The sequence below is a fragment of the Odocoileus virginianus genome, chromosome 13 (assembly GCF_023699985.2).
Source record: "Odocoileus virginianus isolate 20LAN1187 ecotype Illinois chromosome 13, Ovbor_1.2, whole genome shotgun sequence".
NCBI classification, from domain to species: domain Eukaryota; kingdom Metazoa; phylum Chordata; class Mammalia; order Artiodactyla; family Cervidae; genus Odocoileus; species Odocoileus virginianus.
In genome coordinates, this window is record NC_069686.1 from 19565045 (window position 1) to 19589905 (window position 24861).

Genomic DNA, 24861 nt, shown 5'->3' on the forward strand with positions numbered 1-24861 from the left:
GATTTCCCTTAAGATTGACTAGTTTGATCTCCTCGCTGTCCAAGAGACTTTCAGGAGGCTTCTCCAGCACCACAGTTTGAAGGCATCAATTCTTTGGTGCTCTGCCTTCTTTATGGTCCGGCTCTCACAATCGTACATGACTACATGGAAAGACCATAGCCTTGACTGTACAGACCTTTGTCAGCAGAGTAATATCTCTGCTTTTCAACAGACTGTCTAGGTTTATCATAGCTTTCCTGCCTAGAAGCAATTGCTTTCTGATTTCATGGCTGCAGTCACCATCTGCAGTGATTTTAGAGCCCAAGAAGAAGAAATTTGTCATTACGCTCACTTTTTCCCCTTCTATTTGCCATGAAGTAATGGGGCTGGATGCCATGATCTTAGTTTTTTTACTATTTAGTTTTAAGCCAGCTCTTTCACTCTCCTCCTTCACCCTCATCAAGAAGCTCTTTCGTTCCTCTTTACTCACTCATGTGATCCTTATGCAGTTCTAATTAAGCCCTCTCACTTAGACTCATCTTAAATCAAACTTGACCTCTCAACAAATTCTGACCCAGCCTTTCCTTCTCTAAGACACTGCCAAAGCTTCGGGAGATGGTGGTCTCCCTTCCTGTGGGGAGCAATGAACTCTTCTTTGTCTAATTATAACAGGTAGGGTGAGTAATGTTTAGGGGGTCAGCTTGGGACAGACTTATGCAGGGGTGATACTTGGAGTGAATGAAATGTTCTAATTTTAGTTAATAACACTGTAACCAATAAAAATGCAAGGGGTTAAATTCAGTAGTTGTATAAAACATACTAGAGTATTTTGTATGTTTTTTTAAAAAACCACTTAGATAATGATCTATGCTATAAATCTATATAACAAGAACTTGTTTTAGATTTGATACACTGAGATAACTTAAAATAGTGACAAGAAAATGACACAGTTGTAGGAGGCGGAGAGAGAAAGGGTAATGTTAGATTTTGTTATGCAGATTTCTCTCTCTCCTGGCATTTATCTATGGCTTTGAGTGTTAATATCAATAAATGGACAAGGGGGAGGTGGAAGAGTTCCCAGTCTACTTAATCTCTCAAGAAAAGAACACAGATAATTTATGTATATATGGAAGTGGCTGTAGTTTTGTGGAGGGAAGAAATAAAGAGATCAGCCTGTACTCTAAGCTGTTCTAATGAAGAAAGATATGCATGCACATACAGCAAATGTTCTTTTCTGAATGCACAACCTAGACTTTATCATGTATGTGGGAAATTTAATGCCCAATGGGAACCTTTCCCCATTTCTGCATTCATTGGCATTTGCCTGGAAAATTAAGGAATTTCTGCACAATGAACACCTTTAGACTATCTGCTTGAAGGAAGCCAAACCAAGGTTTTCACGGATCTTTTTTTCCATTTAAAATGAGAACTATAGCTTTAAAGATTTGTGGCCCAGAGATTTTAAAATTGTATAGCTGAGGAAAAACTAATAACTCCTTTCCTCTTTAAGTTTGAAAACTCATAAACAGGATGTCATATCAGCAAACAACTGCATCAAATCATCAGAACGTGTCAAGGAGGCAACCAGACTTCCCTTCAATTCAGTCAATAGTGGAGCTGAGGTTCTCTGCTTCCTGCATTTTATTGCCACATGGGTGGAAACTGCCAGTTCAGCCTATCTTAATAAAGATAGAGCTAGTTAAGAAAAGCCCTGGGTATTGTCTGCTCTCCCCACATGTTTCACTTGAAGTATGCTTGGAAATACCATGACTGCCAAGTGACATGACACGTGTTCACAAAAGTGCTGGAACCTAGACAGTTGATACCTATCCATGAAGACTTAACTCACTGAGAAAAACATGAAATCCACAAACGCATACCTGCCAGTACCCACACATGTAAGGATCATTTATTTCAGTGTCAGGGCAACATCCATATGCAGCAGAGTGGTTTTTAGTCCAATAAAGCCTAGTCTTGGACAAAACTGTAATTTAGCCAAAAGATATATTCAAAGTCCCATACATGGCTTTTCACATCCCTATTCCTACTTCTGAAGGTCAATATGTCTTTAATGCTGTGACTCTTCCCTATCCCAACAACCAGTTTTCCCTATTTCCTTGCTCCACCCTGAAAATCTCCCCAGCAGACCTTCTCCATATTCCCATTGAATCTCCCCTATGTTCTAAACCTTCATGTTACTATTCTTCCTTGACAACTAAACCAGGTCCACTTTCTTCATGGATGGATAAATGTGTTACTTCACATAGGTGAGATCTTTGCACATGAAGGGGAGCAGAATTTGTCATCCCAAAATATGCCTCTCTAGCATAAGTATTATTTCAGGCTAACTATTTTTAAGAAATAGTCATCATAGAAGAGACTCTGAAAACTGAGTAGAAATGACCCTTTTGTAAAGAACTTTGGAGGGAGAAAACATGGAAAGGGAAGACTTTATTAAGACATCAAAAGTTACTGGTGGGACCATGGACAAAAGCTTAGCTAATTTTTCTCTTCCAGTGGCCTTATGTAGCTATTCATCCCACCATGTGGCCAAAGGTGAATGGCTTGGATACAAGCCACTATGGGTCTTACATTTGTTAGTTACTATAGGGGGTAGAGTCTTGAGTAAAATCTCTTGTGGGTCAGGTTGTTGCAATGGAGGGAACCCACATTTCATAGTCTAAGACTAAATGACAAGGCAAGAGAGAATAAACTGATTACTAAATAATAAATAATCTTTTACATTATATAAAATAGGGATATAATTATATTTTTATATATTATTATATTTTATAATATAAAATAGGATAAAAAATCCCTCCCTAGAATCTCTGCTCAATACAACTTATCTATTGATGGTGGGTCAGTTATAGGTTTCTCTATGTAAAGCATAACATTATGTTTTCAATTAAGTCTGAGAAAGCCACACGGTGTTTCACAAAACAAGAGGCTGGTAACTTCACATTGTGCAGGATGATGACTGAGTGCTTGAAATTATAAGTGCTTATTTAGTTCTCCCTCTTTAGCCTGGAAGCAATGAAAAGAATGCTAGACTCATAATTGAGAAACCTGAATTCTTATCCCAAGCCTATCTCTGACTTTAGATCACTTCTAGTCTCTATGACTCAACAGTATGACGCCTCAGATGAGAAGTTTGAGTAGATGAGCAGTCCTCCACTCGTGTGTGCGGCAGCATTTTGCCATGGCACTCACGGAACAAATCCTCTGTGGTGTGCAGCTGAATCTAGATCAATGTCTGCTAGTGTGCTATAAGAGGGGTAGACTCTTGAGAGATGGGACTACAAGGATAGTGTAATGTTTACCTAGTACCAAAAAAAGACTGCATGACATCTGTGGCCAGGGCATGTGAAAACTTTACCTAGGTTGTAAATCAGAGAGCTGGGCAGTAAACAATATTGATCAAAAGCAACACCAGGGGGAAAATTCACAAATGATACATCTGATAATGGATTATTATCCAAAACATACAAAGAACTCTTGAAATTCTACAATGAGAAAACAAACAACCTGATTTTAAAATGGGCCAAATACTTTAACAGAAACCTCACTAAAGAAGACACACAGATGGTAAATAAGCATATGAAAAGATGCTCCACATTATATATCATCAGGGAAATGCAAATTAAAATGAGATACCATTATATACCTACTAAAATAGCCAAAATCCAGAACACTGACATCATTAAATGCTGCCAAGGATATAGAGCAACAGAAACTCTCATTCATTGCTTATGGGAATACAAAATGGGGCAGCTACTTTGGAAGACAGTTTGGTGGTGTCTTACAAAAATAAACATATTCTTACATATGATCAGCAATTATGTTCCTTGGTATTTACCCAAAGGAGTTGAAAACACGTCCACACAGAAACTTGTTGCCAAACATTGGAAGTTACCAAGATGTCAGTAGTGAATGGAAGAACAAATTGAGTTATATCTAAGACAATGGATTACTTAGTTCTTAAAAAAGAGCTATGAAACCATGAAAAGACATGGAAGAACTTTAAATCTATATTACTAAATGAAAAAAGTCATCTGAAAGGCTAGATATTATATTATTCCAAATGGAAAATGTATTATTTCAAATAGGAAAGGCAAAACTATGCAGACTATAAAAAGATCATGGGTTCAAGAAAGAAAATTAATACAGTAGATGAACTGGAGTAAAAAAGGTTAAGTAGTGTTGGATTTCCATTCAGGTCTGAAAGTCTATCGATGGTTGTGAAATAAATTTTAAGAGATTGCTGAGTTAGGGAAAACAAGAAAGAACAAAAAAAGAGGGTAAAACTAAAACCTACATGATGTATTATTTCCTAGCAGTTTGGCAAGCAATAGAAGAGGGGAGGATGGTGATGATAGTGCATGTGTGTGTGTTCAGTAGACTCTTTGTGACACCATGGACTGTAGCCCGCCAGGCTCCTCTGTCCATTGGATTTTCCAGGCAAGAATACTGGAATGGGTTGTCATTTCCTTCTCCATGGGATCTTCCCAACCCAGGGATCAAAACTGTGTCTCGGCATTGGCAGGCAGATTCTTTACTGAGCTCCTGGGAAGCCCAACTTAGATAAATAGAGGAAGCTTAAGTAATGATTTGACAGAGGCGAGGCTATTTAATTTGCTAACTCTCTCTTCACAGCTGATCACCATGAGAAACTAACCCTGGCTCTGTTCCTGGGGTCTCTTTCCAGGTACTCCTCCACTTCCTTTGCTTTTTTGGCTAAAGTGAGCTTATTCAGATTTCTAATTTGTATATCACTCTTCTTCATAGCACATGAGAGAGGGGACAGTGGTATGAGAGGGGACAGAGGTACGATATTTTGCTCCCCCCAACAATGTTTTAAAGACTAAGTAACTCAAGGTGATAGGGACAGAGTAAAGGAAGAAAGTAGGTGGTTAAACTGAAAAAGTACAGGAGACCCCTGTAAATTAAAGATCATCCCAGAAAGCAGGTTTGCTTAGCAATAAAACCATGTGACAGAAACATGAGACACACCCCCAAGACAACGAAACAATGGTGGAATGAGAGCTCAATGCCCAGTGAGCTCAGCAAGTGAATGATTCCTAGGACATGCTTCTCCGCATTCACTAGAAACAAAAATAAAGGAAAAGGTAGCATTATATTAAAACCTGACATGATTTATCATATTTTAGTATGTTACTGCCTTTTGGTCTATTTCTGTAGCAGCATAACAGTTTCAGTTTGACCATATAGGGACAAAAAAACTCCCTTTCCCAATGTGGAGAAGTGGTTTATGACAGAAACTTGATGTCTACTCAAGAATGAAACAGAATATGGTTTTTCCAACCCTCCCCATTTTTCCTTTGATTATAAAAATGTAGCCACTAAGTTCTCAGGGCAGCACACCCTTGCCTGCCTGCTTGCATCTCTTACAAGTGTCCTACAATAACAAACTCCTTCCTTACCTGTCACTCTAACTCTCACTGAATTATTTCTACACCAAGACAGAAAATCCTGTTTCACTAAGCCCTGAAACACACTGTGTGATTTCAAAGGTGCTTATCTTCTGCATCTTCATAATATGTATTCTCCAAGTGAAAAATTATGCTTCTTTCAATTTGCATATTAGCAAATACCAGTCATTTTGAAAAGCTGATTGCTAATATGAATGCAACCATCACTTAAACAGATTTTTTTTTTTTTTGGTTGAGACTCTGAAAGCATTCAAGTTTAACTTTTGGTCTATAGGTATTCAAGTCCAGTTTTCTCACTTACCAATTATTTCGCTTTCTTTCAAGGAATGACTATTATCACCTAACACCTTTTCAAAGACCTATTCTAAACATTCAGGTGCAGATCTTGGAGGAAAACTGTAGCTGCTTAAAAATCCAGAAAATAAGGAGAGGCAAACTGAGAAAGGAAACACTCTATAGGCAACAAAGCTTATAACAGGCCTATCTGGCCAGTGTGACTTGTATCTAAGCTATAGTGCCACAGGTTTTCTAGACACCAACACATACATATTTCTCACTCTCTTCTTTCGCTCTCCCTCCCTCTCTCAAATTTTTGTTTGTTTTTACCATTCATAAAATGGCACTGACCAAAAAGATTCTTCTACTGAATCTTGTATGTGTCATGGTGCTGAAGGATGAAGTTTACGTAAGTTCTATTTTTTAAGTACAGGCATTGCTTTTTTTTATTGACTATGCCAAAACCTTTGACTATGTCGACCTCAACAAACTCTGGAAAATTCTTAGAGAGATGGGAATACCAGACCACCTGACCTGCTTCTTGAGAAATCTGTATGCAGGTCAGGAAGCAATAGTTAGAACTGGACATGGAACAACTGATTGATTCCAAATAGGGAAAGGAGTACGTCAAGGCTGTATATTGTCACCCTGCTTATTTAACTTATATGCAGAGTACATCATGAGAAATGCTGGGCTGGATGAAGCACAAGCTGGAATAAGATTTCTGGGAGAAATATCAATAACCTCAGATATGCAGATGACACAACCCTTATGGCAGAAAGTGAAGAAGAACTAAAGAGCCCCTTGATGAAAGTGAAAGAGGAGAGTGGAAAAGTTGGCTTAGAGCTCAACATTCAGAAAACTAAGATCATGGCATCTGGTCCCATCACTTTATGGCAAATAGATGGGGAAACAGTGGAAACAGTGACAATTTTGGGGAGGGCTCCAAAATCACTGCAGATGGTGACTGCAGCCATGAAATTAAGAGATGCTTGCTCCTTGGAAGAAAAGTTATGACTAACCTAGACAGCATACTAAAAAGCAGAGATTACTTTGCCAACAAAGGTCCATCTAGTCAAAGCTATGGTTTTTCCAGTAGTCATGTATGGATGAGAGAGCTGGACTATAAAAAAGCTGAGCACTGAAGAACTGATGCTCTTGAATTGTGGTGTTGGAGAAGACTTTGAGAGTCCCTTGGACAGCAAGGAGATCCAGTCAGTCCATCCTAAAGGAAATCAGTCCTGAATATTCATTGGAGAGACTGATGTTGAAGCTGAAACTCTAATGCTCTGGCCACCTGATGCAAAGAACTGACTCATTTGAAAAGACCCTGATGCTGGGACAGACTGAAGGCAGGAGGAGAAGGGGATGACAGAGGATGAGATGGTTGGACAGCATCACCGACTCAATGGACATAAGTTTGAGTAAACTCCGGGAGTTGGTGATGGACAGGGAGGCCTGGCGTGCTGCAATCCATGGGGTCGCAAAGAGTTGGACACGCCTGAGGGACTGAACTAAACTGAACTGCTTTTTTTTTTGAGAACTTCGCTTATGAAACTGTGACACAGCATCCAGAATAACTGATTTCCAAATCTCCCTTAATTAAAATCTTATCCTATTCTCTAATAAAGGAACTCTACAAGCATCACAGTTCTGTACTAATTCTAGAGGCTTCAGGTAGTCAGTGCATATGTGTCTGAGTCCTTTTAAGTCAATGCAAATATTTTACCTTATATTGGTATTTGTCTTTAGAAATGGCATTTTTCCTTATTCCAGTTACAAGATCTCTGAAGCCAGGCACTAAGTATTTCTATTCTCATTCATTAATTCAAAAATTATTTCTTCAGCACCTTCTACAAGACTTGTGAAGAGCTTTACAAATGTGTGTGTGGTTACTCACTCAGTTGTATCCAACTCTCTGCAACCCTATAGACTGTAGCTCGCCAGGCTCCTCTGTCCATGGAATTCTACAGGGAAGAATACTGGAGTGGGTTGCCATTCTCTTCTCCAGGGAGATCTTCCTGACCAGGGATCAAACTGAGGTCTCCCACATTGTGAGCAGACTCTTTACTGTCTGAGGCACCAGGAAAGCCCACTCTACAAATAGTAGGTGCTAAAAAAAGTTTATTGTAGATGGTATAATTTACTGGAACTACATTTCAAATGATTGCTACTCTTGCCTTATACGTGGATCATATCTACCACCTCTTGGCAAACTTCAGTACCACAGATTACTCTTTCAGTCATCCAAAAAGAAACACTCATTATTCCAAAGAAAGAGCAATTGACTGTGAACCATTTTACACAGTTAGAAGAACACCAAGGATGAAGAGAAAATGTCTCATCAAAGCCAAAGATGTTCCTTGATGTGACATTGAAAGCTACCCATGAATCTAATTAAAACACTGTCTGTGACTACTCACTGGAGTCTAAGCTCCATTACGGCAAGCACTAAATCCATTCTATTTACTCCTCTAGACCTGATTCTTTGCACAATTTACCTAGCAAGTAGTAGACACTCAGTTAATACATGTGAATGAATGAGTGAATATGTGTGGCATTACATTTATTTAATATGACATCCAATGCCCTTTTAGGAGTAGGCCCCAGCTCACCTCACTTCCCTCCATGTACCCTGAATGTTATGCTGCTCTCTGGCCATACCACACTCCCTTCATATTTCAGAATCTTTGCTCAAGCTACTGGAGACTCAGATGGCAGAGGTGAAGTGGTTAAGACCGTGAGTGCTAGAGACGAACCACCTGGGATTTTTCTCAGCTCTGTCACTTACTTGTTAGGAAGGCTTGGATGAGTTACTTACCTGTTTAATATCTGGATTTCATCATTGAGAAGGCTGGATGAACATTTATTGAGTTTGGGGAATAAAGTTTCTGTTAAATTTATAGTGAATAGAGTTTCAGTGAGTGGAGATGCAGATGTTGCTGGTATAGGGGATTTGATTAGAGCCACATGGAACCCCTAGAAGCCCTACTTGGCCAAGAGTTTTAGTTTAAGCTAAATCACTTGGCTCAGTGATCATCTCTTCAGCATATATTTTGAGATTTACAAAATGTTATTAACTAGAGGTTTTGACTAATCAGAGTTTTATAGACTATACAATTTTCTATTGCCTAGAACCTTATTAAATGTTGGATTGGATGACTAGAAAAGAAAATAAACTGAGGATGTAAGATTTGAGGGTTTATTTTATTCTTTCCTATTTATATTCTTAAGATACTATTTTCAAAACAGAGAACTAACAAACACTCAACAGAAAGAGAAAAAGGAAGGAAGAAAGGAAGGAAAGAAGAAAGGAGGAAGGATGACTCAAAGTACTATATAATTTTATTTACTGTCTTTTAAAAAAATTCATCAGAGATAAGGAAATATATGTAGAAATCCACTTATTTTGCTCTATATCAGAAAAGAGTTAATAATATTTAAATACTAACATTTATTGCATGCATGCTATATCACTTCAGTTATGTCCAACTCTGTGATCCTATAGACTTCAACCTCTAGGCTCTTCTGTACATGGGATGCTCTGGGCAAGAACACTGGAGTGGGTTGCTTGCCCTCCTCCAGAGAAACTTTCCAACCCAGGGATAGAAACTGCATCTCTTATGTCTCCTTACGTATTGGTAGGTAGGTTCTATGCTACTAGCGCCACCTGGGAAAATACTACTAACATTTATTAAATGCTTACAATGTAGTAAACACTATGGTAAATGTGTAGAATGAATTTTTAACACAACATTGTGAGCCACGTCCCCAGTTCACTAAAAAAAGAAAATGGTGGCAGAGTATACAAGCCTATGGCCAAAGGTCAGATATCTGCCGTGCAAAGCATGGAGCAGTGATGCTGAGAGAGCCCATCAACTAGGATGGCCTAATTATAGATTTTGTGGTTATGCCAGGGTTTCTGGTCATATTCAAGGAAGACCACCGAGTAACTGAGGGGACTGCTGCCTGGCCAAACTGATTGAACCCAATTGATTTTAGATGATGTCTCAATTTTTTAGTCATTTACACACCAAACCAGGTCAACTGCATACAGTTCCCATTGATTACCTGGCAGTCATTATCCTTGTGACTAAGCCAAACCTAATCATCTGGAAAACAGTTGATCTGGGTTTTATGTAACTTGAACTATCCTTATGAAACGTAAAGAATGGAACCACTCTACTAAATGCTCCTCTCCCACTTCCAAGTCTCCAGTAAAGTTAAGTGACATTTTATTTAGTTTCCTGACATCTCACATGTGCAAGCCAGTAAAGTTCACAATTGTTTCTCCACACAGCTGTGGTTTACAGCTTCTCTTCACACACAACATGCTGGCACCAGAGCAAAATGATTAACTTTTATATGTTTCTAACATATGGACCAGACTGTTAGAAGCTGGTCTTGTGTTCTAAAGAGAAAAATACAGTTTTTATTAACATGACCCAAATTCCTGGGAAAAAAGCGTTACATTGTGATCCATTTCTAAGCAGAGAGATTATAATTATGATGACTTTGTTTCTAATTCACTTGATTTGGAGTGCCTAGAGTTATCTTCTAGTAAGTTGAGGGGTGAGGGAAGATGACCTGAAAGCCCCATTATAAAGAGATTTTGTGGTGGGATGAATTAATAAACTATAAATGGCCTTGAGACTTTTCCTCAATATGAGCTATGAAATAAATGCAAAGAACCTTTCATCTTAAATGGGAACATATTTCTTCTCTATGAATGAGAAGGAATGCTGGTGAGAGAAGCAGAATTTGTTTTTCTTGCATTTTTGACCATTTGGAAAATCAAAGCTGCAATATTTGCTGTACTTCCCAAGATCATTAAAGAAATAAAATGGCCCTAAATTGTACTGCCACTTAAAAATAAAATGTGCATTCACTGGCACATGTAGGAGCTATGAGAGAAGTATTATATTAAAGTGTACTGAGGAAAGATAGTGGATCTGATTCACAACAGATACTTTCCCAATATTAGAGCCATTATATTATAACTCATTAGTGAAGGTTATTTTAGTTTTTGTTTTTCAAGGACATAGTAGGAACACGGTCCCTAGAGCTAGGAAAGTATAAGGAACTTTTGGAATTGGATTTAAGAGCCACACTGGAAGATTGCCCTGGAAAAGAAAGACTCAGGGAGAAAATTTTCCAAACAGCATTGCCTCACTGAGTCCCACTTGACTCTTGATCCTCAAGATGCTTTTTGAAGCAACTTACTGGTTTCGGAAGATCTATATATGGGAGCCACCTCTCGGTATTTCTGCAGTAAAGACACTTATTGGAATTTCATACTTAGTATTCCCCACACTTTTTACTATGGAAATCTCTTCTTCACATCACACCTCATCACATCTCACAAACCTAAGTTTTATGAAACACATGTCAGAAAACATTGCCCTTGATGCTGATAATATGGGACCTTTCTATCTCTGCAAAGAGAGCCATGAGAACTTTTAACAAGCGTGCGCTGGAGCTCTGCAAATCCAGAACAGTGACTTTTCTCACACACTGGGAAACAGACTGAAGTATTAATGTAATAAAATCTTACTTTATGAAGAAAGAAGTATTTATTTTCTTTGGAAAGACCAGCAAGAAGGGCTCTTTGGCATTTCTTCAATTCTCTTTGAGGGCAGAAATGAGGCACATCTGTGGCCAGGGCAGCAATTCTCTGAAGCCACGTTATTCAATGTAGTGGCTGCGCAACACATGAACTGTGTGGCTCGTCCGAAATGAGATGCACCGTAAGTAAAAAATACACACCAGATTTCAAAGACTCAGTAAAACAAAAAAATTAAGATATCTCAATAATTTTATATTGATTACAGTGTTGAATGATAATATTTTGATATGATGAGTAAAGATACATTAGTAAAATTAATGTTTTCTGTTCTGTAGACTAAATGTTTGTGTCCCCCATCCCCTACACACAGAAATTCATACACTAAATCCAGGCCTCTAATGTGATGATATTTGGCAGTAGGGCCTTGGGGAGTTAATTAGGTGATTCGCAAAAGCAGAGCCCTCATCAACAAGATCTGTTTCCTTATAAAAGAGGCCCTAGAGAGTTCCCTCACCCCTTCGGCCATCTGAAGGCAGAGAGAGAAGACAGCCAACCATGAACCAGGACCTGGTCTCTCATCAACCATAAAATCTGCTGGTGGCTTGACCTCAGGCTTCTCACCCTCTGGAACTGTGAGAAATAAATTTCTGTTGTTTATTAGCCACCCAGTCTGTAATATTTTGTTATAGCAGCCCAAATAGACTAAGGCATGTTTCTTTTTACTTTTTAAAATGTGGCTCATGTAACATTTTCTTTCCCACTGGACAGCATGGTGCAATAGACCAAAGAACAGAAGAGAGCCCAATGAGAGCTTTCAAACCACAGTGAAAAAAAGTGAAGTCACTCAGTCGTGTCCGACTCTTTGCGACCCCATGGACTGTAGACTACCAGCCTTCTCCATCCATGGGGTTTTCCAGGCAAGAGTACTGGAGTGGGGTGCCATCGCCTTCTCTGCACAGCTGATGGGATAGAACAAACTGCAGGTAGACTTTTTAAAAAGAAAGACAATTTTAAGCGGCTTACATGTGAACAAAAAGACAAATGAATAAACAAGCAAAAACAAAAACAGTACTTGGAGAATACAACTCAAAACCTGAAGGCATTCAGGGAAAAGAAAAACAAAAGAACTTCAAGAGGTGCTCTCTTCCTCCCATAACCATATCACACATCCATTTTGTCCTCAACAAGTCTAACAAAGACAACCAGTGATTCTTCTAGACAAGGGCTGAAAACCATTAACAAAGGAGACATAGGAAGGTGTGAAGTCTCTCCCAGGATGGCTCAGCTGCTTCCAGGGCCCTCTGTAAAGGGCAGCAGAGCCCTTCTGCTCTGCAGCTGGCTGTGGCAGCAATAGATGGGAGTGTGACTTCACATGCGCCCAGAGTCCCCAGGGCAGTGAGGTTTCCAAGAGAAAATGTGGGTCTCGGGCTTCCCAGCAAAGTACAGTCTGTGCTTTAAGCATGAGTGTGCTGCTTGCTTCTGGGAAAGTCGCACCCTGCCCACTCCACAGGAGGAAGGGGGCTGGCAATCAATCTCAGATGCTGTATGTAACTACAAGTCTATCTGCACTTCTCCAGAACCTGAGTCCTAACAGGGCATCACACTTGTCTCTCCAGATTCCAAATCCGGAGCTCTAGATGGAGTTCTGAATTTCACAACTTGTTAAAATAAATCTCTCACGCTGGTGGGCTCCCTGTCAGCACCATAAATCAGGACAACTCACACACATTTCTGATGTGTTTCAAGTGCTCTCAAGACCATGAGGGAAATCCATTCTCAAAGTGCACTCCCTGCCTGAACAGACAGACTCTCCTGAGCATCTCCTATGTGCCCAGCGCCTCTCCAGGAGCTAGAAAGAGGAGCCTACTAAATGGACAAAACCCTATCCTCATGAAACTTACACACAGGGGTTTCAGTTTATTGGAGATAAGCAAGAAACAGCTCTACGTTTTCCTATTACATCCAGGCTGTTACCTCTCCTTTCTTTGAGGATGGCAGCTCCCTTAACTATATTTTAGCCCTACTTCACAGATTTTCTGTTATTAGAGATTACTTTTGGATTTGAAGATTCCTTCTTATTTGTTTTGGACGTTTAGTATCATCTCAAGTCAAAGCTTTTTTCCCTACTGCCCCTTTACCTCCAGGCTGGATAGATACCTCCAGGACTTGAAGAAGGCCTGTCTCCCAAACTTCTGCTCTGGACTGGTTTCTCTGGTGTGGGAGGAGGGAGGAAGGAAAGGAGAGAGGGCAGAGCTCTCTTTCTCTGCCTGGGTGAGGCTGTAAACTCTCTCTGGTTAAACACAATAGTCCCTGGGCTTTGTAGGAAACAGTGGTGGCCTCACATGCCCCCTAGTAAGGGAGCTCACATGGAACAGCTCCTGCAACAATTAGTGATCCTGCTGCTGCTGTTGCTAAGGCGCTTCAGTTGTGTCCAACTCTGTGCGACCCCACAGATGGCAGCCCACTAGGCTCCCCAGTCCCTGGGATTCTCCAGGCAAGAACACTGGAGTGGGTTGCCATTTCCTTCTCCAATGAATGAAAGGGAAAAGTGAAAGTGAAGTCATTCAGTCATGTCCGACTCTTAGCGACCCCATGGACCGCAGCCCACCAGGCTTCTCTGTCCATGGGATTTTCCAGGCAAGAGTACTGGAGTGGGGTGCCATTGCCTTCTCCAATTAGTGATCCACTAGGCACTAAATTGTAGCCCCCCCCCCCCCCCCGAATTCATATGCTCAAGTCCCAACGCTCAGTCCTTCAGAAGGTAACCATCTTTGGACACAGAACCTTTAAAAGGTAATTCAGGGCAAATGAAGTCATACAGGTGGGCCTCAATCCAACATGACGGGCATCTTTATAAGAAGAGGACACAGACAATGTACACTCAGACCAAGGTGTGACCATGTAAGAACCCTGAGAAGGCAGCAAACTATAAGCCAAAGAGAGAGGTCTCAGAAGAAACCAAACCTGCACATATCTTGATCATGAAATTCTACCCTCCATAATTGTGAGATAGTAACTTAAGTCACTTTTTGTCTGTGGTGCCTCATTATGTCAGCCCTAGGAAAGTAACACAGATTAGAAGTCAAGAATTTGATTTTCCCTTTAGATTTTCTACCGTGCAGGAGTGAGTTATTTGACAAATATTTACTAGGACTCACTATGCATTAGGAAAGGAGGGTAGGGGGCAGTTCATAGAAGAGAGACAAACAGGATCATGTCAGCTCCTAATGGAGACAGTTAAACGGGGTGACATGACAGAGTGAGTGGGGAAGCACGGGGCTACCATCCACTGGGCAGAGAGAAGGCCTCTCTTTGGTACTAACGTTTAAGCTAAATTCTGGATCACAAGGATAGACCTGTAAAGATCTAGGCAAAGGATGTCCCGGGCAGAGTGAGCAGCTGGTGCTGAGTAAGGAAAGGCTTGGACTGTCTGAGGAACAGAATGAAGGCAGAGAGGGAGGGGAAGAGTTCAAAAAGATGGGGACATCACGTTAAGAGTTTCAGGTAAAGAAAGGAGTCTGGATTTTATTTTAGGTGTGATGAGGAGCCATGGGAGGCTTTAAGCAGGGCAGTGACATGATCAAATTTCCATTCCTAGAAAGACGGCCGTTTGGCTGTCAGGCTGTGTGAGGAAAGGCCAGAAGCAGAGTCTGGTTAGGAGATGCAGTGAGAGGGGCTGCAGAGGCACCACCCTGCTCACCGACTTCATCTTCACCTGACATCCTCCGTGTGACTCTGTCCAAATCTTCCTTTTTAATAAGGACACCAGTCATACTGGCATAGGGCCCATCTCAGTGACTCCATTTTACCTCAATTGCTTCTCCAAGGGCCCTATTTCCAAACAGAGTCACATCCTGATGAGCTAGGAGTTTGGATTAGGGAGACACAATTCAACCCATAACAAGCAGTCAAAAAGATAGAAGATACTATGTTGATGAGGATGACCACATTAAGAGGAATAGATAGCTGATGCAGAAGAGAGGAGGAATAATTGCAGGATGAAAGCCCTTGTGAAGATGAGGAGAGGAATGAAGAGGCAAGCGGAGAGTCGCTTGTAATGAGAGTAAGGATGGTTCAGTCATTTAGATTAGCAGGAAAACAAAATGGGAACAGATGCAGGTAGATGGATAGACTTGGTTCAACCATCCATTCATTTACTCGGCAAATACATAGAGAGTGGCCACCATATACTAGGTATTGCTAAAACTTTGAGGAGACAGTAATGAACAAACCAGAGAAAATTCCTGCTATCTGGAAACTTAATTTATATTAGAGGAAGACAGACAATAAACAAGTAAATTATATATAGTAAGTTAGGTAGTGATAAGTGCTAAGGAAAAAGATAAAACAGGAAACAAATTTATAAGTATTCAGTAGGTTGAAATTTTTACCAAGGTAGCCAGGAAAAGTAGATTTTGAGAAAAGACCTGAAGAAAGTGAAACAGCAGCCATGGGTATGTCTTGGGGAAAATATTCCACATAGAGGGGATAGCAAGTGAAAGGGCACCTACATAATAACTACAGCTAACACCATACTTAACGGTGAAAGATTGGATGCTTTGCCCCCAAGATCTGGAACAAAGCAAGATGTTTCCTCTCACCACTTCTATCTGGCTATATACTGAAAGTCATAGCCAGTCAAATAAGGCAAGAAAAAGAAATGGATGGTATAAGATTGGAAAGAAAAATAAAAAAGGGTTCTCATTAACAGATAACATGCTGTCTATGTAGAAAACCCCAAGAAATCTAAAAAAACAAAATCAAACAAAACTCCTAGAACTAACAAGTGAGTTTAGCAAGGTTGTTTAAGACAAGGTCAATCCACAAAAATCTATGGTAGAATAGAACAATACTAGTTCCAAAAACTGAAATATTTAGATATAAATCTAACAAAACATGTATAAGATCTGCATGTGAAAACAAAATACTAATTAAAGAAATCAAAGAAAATCCAAATAAACAGACATGGTGTGTTCATAAAATGAAAGACTCAATGTAGTAAACATAAAAATTCTTCCTGAATTGACCCATAGATTTCACGCAATGGCAATCAGAATCCCAGTAAGCCCTTCTATAGATATAGATAAGCTGTTTTTAAAATTTACATGTAAAGACAAACAAACTGGAATAGCCAAAAAAATTTTGAAAAAGAAGAATAAATCTGAGACAATCACACTATGTGCTCCTAAGATTTACTGTAAAGCTATGAGTGAAGACATTGTGGTAACCATGAGTTAGACACACAGACCAATGAAACAGACCCACACACATATAACCAATCCACTTTTGACAAATATAAAAGCAATCAGTGGAGAAGACAGTCATTTCAATAAATGGTTTTGGAATAACTAGACACACTTAGGAGAAAAAAAACCTCTCTCACACCTTATATAAAAAATAACTCCTGCGAGATCTAAATGTAGAATGTGAAAGTATTTATTGAGCATCTATTCACACAGAGCTCCACACAGACTCCTTGGGGCCCCTGGTTCTCTCTAATTAGTCTTGAACGCCCTATTTAAGTTTCCCTTTCTCACCCTAAAGCTGGCCCTGCAGGAGCCCACCTTGCCCCCCACCCTGAGCATTTCGAATCAACCTCAGGAGCCCACTATTGTTTTTCCATTTGCTTCCCTTCCCTGTTGGCTCAGCTGGTAAAAATCCACCTGCAATGTGGGAGACCTGGGTTCGATCCCAGGATCAGGAAGATCCCTTGGAGAAGGGAACGGCTACCCACTCCAGTATTCTGGCCTGGACACAACTGAACAACTTTCACTTCCTGAGTCCTCCCTCTCTGTCCTGAGTCCTCTCCTGTTTGTCCTGTTCACTTATTCACCCCCCTGCCACCTCCCTCTCATTTCCAGGGCTGTATGCCCTGGTGCAGAATGCCTCAGTACACCAGACTGTTCAATTTTCTCTAGTCTATTAGGGGGGAAAAAAAAATCTCTTCCAAGAAGCCTTTTAGTTAAGAGAACTCTTTCCCCACTCTGACTCATGATATTTCCATGACTTTTCCTTCTATTTTTACCTGTATAGATACAGTGCTTGTATGCCCCCCATTTATTGATGCATACAGGGTGTTGTGCATCCTTTATACATTTTAGGATTTGGCATTCTTTCTCTGTCAGTTTATTCTGGCTGGGATTTTCTTTTATTCCTTCTAAAAAGCACCTATGCATAGCACCATATCTGTTAATAGAAAGATGACAAATATCTATTATCAGTTGACTGAGATGCACTCCCAAATTAGAAGGAAAAGGCAGGTCTTGCACGAGGAGGAAATGAGTCACCAGGGCTCCCTAACAGGGTTGGCTTATTCCTTCCTCCATTTCAGGAAGAGCCGAGCACTGTCCGTGTCTGTGACTCGGAACTTGTCACTTAGAGTCAGCTCATCTTGCCAGACTCATACACTGAACTGCCAGAATGGAAAAAGAGCCAGAAGTGGAAAATGAAAACTCTGAGAAATGGTTACAAAAAGGCATCCTCTTAAGAGCTTAATGCTGTTAATTTGGGGAGTTACAGAATCAGGATCAGGCAATTCACAGCAAGGATTTCAGCATGGTATTACAGAGCTTTGCAGATACAATGTGGGGGCTTGTCTTGTCCCCCCTCCAAATTATAAGGGGAGCCAATGAAGTCAAGATAGAATTTACCATTGACTTTTACTTGCAAATTCCAAGAGAGGAAACCTCAGAATCCTCAGAGAGAAGGCAGCAATAGAAACAAAACTCATTTCCAGATTTTGAAGCAAAACCAGACTCTGAGGCTCAGAGAATAGCTCCCCAGTTTTACTCTTGGTTTTTTTTCCCCCCTAGCTTCTCCCAAGTCCCTAATTCTTTTAAAACCCCAAGTCCAAGTTCATGATTCAAAGACAGAAATGGATTTTTCATGTTCTTTTTGAAAACTCCTCTTTTCTTTCCTCCCCTGAGCCTTTTGAACTTTTCTCTAGTTTACTTGTAGCAAGTGGAATATTCCCCAAACAGGAAAATAGGCCATGAAACTATGTCATAATATCTTTCCTTTTAATGTTTTTCTACCTGGATCATTAGTTTGAAAAGTCCCAGCTGAAGGGTTGGAAACCAGTGTTGCTGCCACAACAAATTTTCACATATAAAGTCTTCAGAGAATTTCTTATCAATAGGAAGGATTGCAAGGAAAATTCCATCACGTCTGAAGTGGCCAAAGAGTGGTCGCAAAAGCAAAGAAGGGAAGAGAGAGGGTCCTTACTGACTCCAGCTGGCTGCGTATCTGATGGTCACCGGGTATCTCAGAACGAGAAGGCGCCCATCAGGCAGAGGTGATTCCACCACCAGGCACAGCTGGGCGCCCACAGAAACAGCTGCTAGGAAGGGTGCTGCAGAAACCTGGGAGAAGCTGAGGACCCTGAACCTCATGATCTCATGCGCCATGTTTTATAACCTTTTCAGTGAACAAGAAGGTGGGTACAGGAGAAAGGAAAATGCCAGCTGGAGTACTCTCTCTGATTTTATATTATAGTTTTACACGAACACACCCAGAGGTTAATCCTTTTAACCTTCATAAGAAATTAAACCAAGTGCTGATACTTCTGTTTGAAATGCACTAATGAAGGGATTGTCACCAGCCCAGCAGTCCTGGAGAGGAGGCATTTTAAGATATCATCTCTAACCTTGGGGGAAAAAAGTGTTATTATGAAATAGATTGCATGTGTAAAAAAGTGTCCAAAATATAAATATACAGCATAATGAATATTATAAAGCCAATATCCATGTAGTCACCACCAAGACCAGGAACCAGAGTATTGCCAAACTCCCCTTGGAAGTCTCTCTTCTTGAAACTGAGGAGCCAAACACTGGACCTCTTTTTAAAGTTTGGGGTTAATAGCCTCCAAGGCTTCCAGTCTTTGACCTTTCTTCTTCCTCTCAGTAGTTCATCCCCTAAAAGAAATTTGTAAAGTAAATGCCCATAATATCTATGCTCATTGAACTAATGCCCTCTTTATGTGTTTGAAGCAGGATAAATAAAAATTTAAATGACCAAGAAAATAGTTTCTCAAGCACTGAAAATATTAGCATATTTTCTCATAAGAGAAGCTCCCTGGTAGCTCCATCAGTAAAGAATCTGCCTACAATGTGAGGGACCCAGGTTTGATTCCTGGGTTGGGAAGATCCTCTGGAAAAGGGAACAGCAACCCACTCTAGTATTCCTGCCTGGAGAATTCCATGAATAGAGGAGCCTGGTGGGCTACAGTCCATGGGGTTCAAAGAGTCGGACACGACTGAACGACTAACAGGTATTCTCTTGCAAAATGCTAGGATGTGTGGGACCTCACTTCCAGCCCCAATGCTGAGATGGACAGCCACACAGCCCTTCCTAAAGGGTATGTGCTGGAAATAAGCATTTGCATTTTTAGCAAACACAATACAACCTTTTCTGTCCAGTAAGATTTTTCCACTTTCAAGGGGTGTAATATAGTAAAACCAAAAAATATAGAATCTGGAACTTTTAAACATTAGAAGCTTAATTAATGTTCAGACCTTCAACAGAGGATACACAATCTCTTCAAAACTGAGGTTTGAAGGCAAGTATTGTCATAATGAGATAAATTAGGGCTCAATTCTAGGTAGAATGTGAAGGTAAAAGAAAGTTCCAGTTGCTTTTAGGGCAAAGCCACATTATATTCCAATTTACTGCCTAAACAGTGCCTTATTTATTAGCAACTCTTCAATGAATGTTTGTTGATTGAAGGTATTTTTCCATGAATAATTTCAGAAAAAGAAAACAGAATCGTGCTTACTAAAGTTTTCATAATTATACTCAAAATGTGGAGAAAAGAAAAGCTAAGAATTTCAAAAGAAATTATTATGCATAATATACAACTCAAGAATACAAGGAAGCTTGTCAGGAAAACATGTTTCTTCTTGTCTCAGTTCTCACTTTTGTTTCCTCCAGGTGCTGTAGGGTGCAGTTTCAAGGCAAGATTCAGATGGAGTTATAAGACAGGAGGGAAGTTCTTTCAGAGAAAAGCAAAAATAAGAAGCAGAGGGTATCTCTGTTTTTGTTCCTCCCCAGCTTTTAGTCGATCATGGGCAGCAAGTGGTTGCTGCAGAGCATGACTTCTTGCACAGCGCCACCCAGTGGCCAAGACTTGAACTTGTTTTTTATTTTGCCAAAGATTGAAAAATCAGAGATTCTAAAATTGTCAATGGATTTGACAAGTCATAACTCTTATTTACAGGAGGGTATAAATGCTAGCTAACAAGTCACTTGGATATATTTTATTTCAAAGAGGATGTCTCCTATTAAAAATGACTGCCTCTTTGACTCTGCACAGAGTCACCTAGTGAGTATACACCTGAGTCTCTGGTGAGGGAGCCCCAGCTCTGCCCACAGCTGCCCACTCTCCCAGAAGTTGATAATAAAACCAAATCCTGGCTGTGCCCAAGGGAGGTCTGGAGAAGAAGCTGGAGGGCAGCCTTCGGAGGGGCACTCTACTATTCTTAAGGGAGCATTTTGAAAAAAGTTTAAAAGCTGGTTTCAAAGTAAAGATTAAGCAAAGGTTGTAGACTGTGACTTTTTTCTTAAGTAAGCTTTTCATTCCTGTGCACGTTGCTAAAATTCAGAGCTGGCAACCACTCTCTTTCAGCTTGCACAGGCTCCAAGCTAGACACACTGCCAATGATCAGACAAGGGATGTGAAAAGAAAAAGAAATTATGAACAATGATAAAGAGGTTTCTCTGCCTCCTTTTTAAAAGTAGCTGTTTCCAGACATAGCCTCAAAAACATAAGGCCCTTGAGAGGAGAGCTATGGGAAGCCCAAGTCTGTTGCCCAGCCAACAGCAGCAGAATCCCAGATAAATCAAAGGCGCTTGACCCAATTAGAACCCATTGGGTGAAACAGCAAAGACTAGGATGGTCCATCTTTTGGCCCTCCTAATCCTGCATGAGGACTGACTTAACAACTACACAGAAGTTGACTCTAAGGAGACAAAGGCTGTGAATATAGGCCAGTGACATATCTGTTCCAAGTTGGTTAGAAACAGTGGTGGGCTTAGTCAATGACTAAGTAGGAAGTTGGACCAGGTGACTTTTGAGGACTGCCTGACTGGATGACTCTGATTGGTCCCATTCCCATTACTTGAAATCATACAAAGATAGAAATAATCTTCTCAATAATTCTAGATAAACCAAGACCATCCTAAAGCATTTAGTATGAACTATGGGCTTCCCTTGTAGCTCAGTCGGTAAAGAATCTGCCTGCAGTGCAGGAAACCTGGGTTCGATCCCTGGGTTGGGAAGATCCCCTGGAAAAGCAAATGGCAACCCACTCCAATATCCTTGCCTGGAAAATCTCATGGACAGAGAAGCCCATGGGATCACAAAGAGTTGTGCACGACTGAGCGACTAACACTTACTTATGGTAATATAAGCTATGGGCTTCCCTGGTGGTGCTAGTGGTAAAGAATCTGCCTGCCAATGCAGGAGACATAAGAGACATAGGTTCGATTCCTGTGTCAGGAAGATCTGCTGGAGGAGGGCATGAAAACCCACTCAAGTAATCTTGCCTGGAGAATTCCATGGACAAAGGAGCCTAGAGGGCTACAGTCCATGGAGTCACAAAGAGTCGGACGTGACTGAGCACATAATAATACATGTTTTTATTTTTATTTATTGGCCACACAATGTGGCTTGCAGGATTAAAGTTCCCTAACCAGGAATCAAACCTGTGCCCGCTGGAGTCCTAACCACTGTACCAACAGGGAAGTCCCAACCTACGCTTCTATAAATGGAAGAATGAAAGGAATCAGGCAGAGAAAATTAGAAGTCTAAAATCTGATGTTATGGAAAGTGTGTGTGTATATGTACACACATGTATATATAGGCTGATACTGTGCAATTAGATGCAAAAAAAATAATCACTTTCCTTTTCTTGAACTTAGGTGAATAGACTTTTATCTCTGCTCAAATTTCAAAATGTTATTAGCACAGCCCTGGCGGTATTTAGACATGAACTGGAAAACCCCAGCAGGGCTTGTAGAAGTATGAGGCAGGCCTGTCAGAGACATTACAAATACCCAGTTTTTGTTGTTGTTGTTGATTGTTGTGTTTTTAAAATTTTTAATTTATTCTTTATGGTCATGCTACATTGCATGAAGGATCTTAGTTCCCCGACCAGTGGAATCATGGAGTCCCAACCACTGGACCACTAGGGAAGTCCCTCCAGTACCTGTTTTAGTCAAAGGGATTGAGAAGAGTTGCTGGAGAAGCTGGTTTTCTGATGCCCTCAGTATGACCACCACATCAGCAGGAAGAGTGTCTCTGTTTTTCTCAAGAACCCCAGAAGCATCATATAATACCTGCAACGTAAAAAGCAAATCACAAGTGAGCCAATACTGTCCCCAACACAGTGTTGCCAGGCAACACTGGGATTGCCTGAGGTCAGTCATTAATCGATCTCTGTATAGAATTCATCTTTACATAGCCATGCTTTTAAACCCAGGCCACCAGATAAGGGGGAGAATTGAAATTTTTGAGAGGCCAGTTTATCTTAATTCCTTGTTCAACAGTTCTTTGATGAAGAGAGTCCTATCAAAGATACAACACTTCAGAATAATTATATTGGGCACTCACAATATGAGAAGCATCCATCCGATGAGGTTAACACTGCTATTGCCTCCATTTTACTGTGGGCAAACAGAGGCTTAGAGAGAGGCTGAATCATATGGCCACGGTCACACATGTCACCAGGGTGGGCAGGCATCCCAACCCAGGCAGTTTGGCTCCATTCTCACACACACTTCACCCTCACTGCTTCCCAAGGGACTTGTGGCACCTGAGTGGTTGGCTCAGGGGTTCTGAGCATTCTTGGTTCTCAGGGCAGAGGACATCTAGATCGGAGACTTTTTAAGGAATGCTCCAACACAGAGCCCAGAAGGAAAAGGATCCTTTCTTTTTCCTTTTAAAATCAAGAAAGGATAAGAGGGAAGAAGAGTAGTAGTTAGAAAACAGGTGTAAAAGGACAGAGATGGGAAGAGAGGTGCAAGGAAGGGGACAAGAATGGAAGGCAGGAGAGAGGAGAAGAATGCGGACCAGGGATCAGGGCGGATATCTTATGCAGTCAGCCTTCAACACTAGAGTAAATAAAGTTTTTAGGAGGGAAAACTGGATTGCAATTTCTAGCCAAGATAGATACCGTCATGTAGTAATGTGAAGACAAAAACAATCTCTTCACTTACATTAACTCGCTTTTCAAACAACATTCAGTCAGGCAAAATTAACTTCCATGCCATGATATGAATGTGAAAAATAATTTCAACAAGTCTTAAATCAACAAAATAATCCAAAATGCCTTTTATTGAACTCCTACCCATTTTCTGGGCCCAGGGCCTCAGCAGACCCTGCCGGAACCAATTAGCCATAATTCACATGGCTCCTTAGAGAGTAACATGAGCAATGGATTGTTGGCTACAGGAGGAGGGGATTTCCTGAATCACTCACTAACCTGCTTCAGGAACTTGAAATTGAGACTGAGGAATAATGGATGAAAAGTGGAAATTTCAGTTAATGTTGTAAAATCTTAACATCTGGATGATGAAGTGAATTTTTTCCCCTTTTTATCTAGACATTTTTGGTGCCCTGTAGACATATGCTTATGCTACAGAGTGCTAAAAATTGAGCCCCACTGTGATATTAACCCTCCTTCATTGCCTACACATCTCCAAATTACTTTTGAATGTGAGCATTCACCACTAAATGCTGCAAAAGCTATCATGTTTTCTCTCTGGAGAGCTGTCACTTCTAGGCCAAACCTCAGGTGAGAAGCAGATGGCAGCTCTGTGGGCCACCCCAGCGAGAAATTACTTTGTTGCCAGCGGCTACTTTCCATGAGCAATACCACTGTGAAGGTTTAAGAATTATGATTAGGTATACAAGAAGAATTAAAAGGAGAAAGAAATCTGCAAGCAATTTCATGAGTGCCACAAACAGGGTACTATGGACGTTTGTTCCTTGTCAAAATTCAGGTTTAATAACTCACCTTTCCAGCATAGTGCTGAATGCCAAAGCACAGCTCCATTCCTTTGGGCCTCCAGAAGTATTTGCATCGAAGATTATCTTCAAATTTATCTGTGTGGATTTTCATGTTTAAAAGTTACAATGTGAACTCTTTGGTCCTTTAGACAAAAATACGCTCCTCAAACCACGATGACTCAGAATAAGGAACTTCAGGGTAGCCTGACATTATTCTTATATGTACAGTGATGGAGAAAGATCCCCACCCCTACCACATGATGGGCATTTACATTCAAGTTCTCATCTAGCTGTTTCATGTTGTCTTTTGTGTTAAGCTGATCTTGATGATATCATGTTCTGCCCTGAGAACTCCAAGAATAAACACTGATGACACCAGAAAACCAACCAATTAGCTTTAGAACCATGAAGATACTCCATGGAAGGCAAATAACCCTGGTTTATATTCCTCTTGATAACATGTGACAATTTTATAGCTAAAAGGAAGTCACTTAAAGGTGACAGTCTCAACTCCTAGAAGTGAATCTCTCCCACAGATCAATTTTCCATCTGGGAAAAAGGCTTGAAACTTCCTCTCCATC

At 40.5% G+C, this 24861-nt stretch overlaps 1 protein-coding gene across 1 annotated transcript in view; it reads right to left on the minus strand.

Annotated features, from left to right (window-relative positions):
* Positions 1-24861, minus strand: part of MYO3B (myosin IIIB) — a 408982-nt gene that overhangs the window by 187676 nt on the left and 196445 nt on the right. The window contains exons 19-20 of the mRNA XM_070476366.1: positions 24288-24376; positions 22479-22608 (exon numbers count right to left, since the gene is read on the minus strand). Of these exons, the coding sequence (XP_070332467.1) occupies positions 22479-22608; positions 24288-24376 (219 nt within the window). The remainder of the gene's footprint in view (positions 1-22478; positions 22609-24287; positions 24377-24861) is intronic.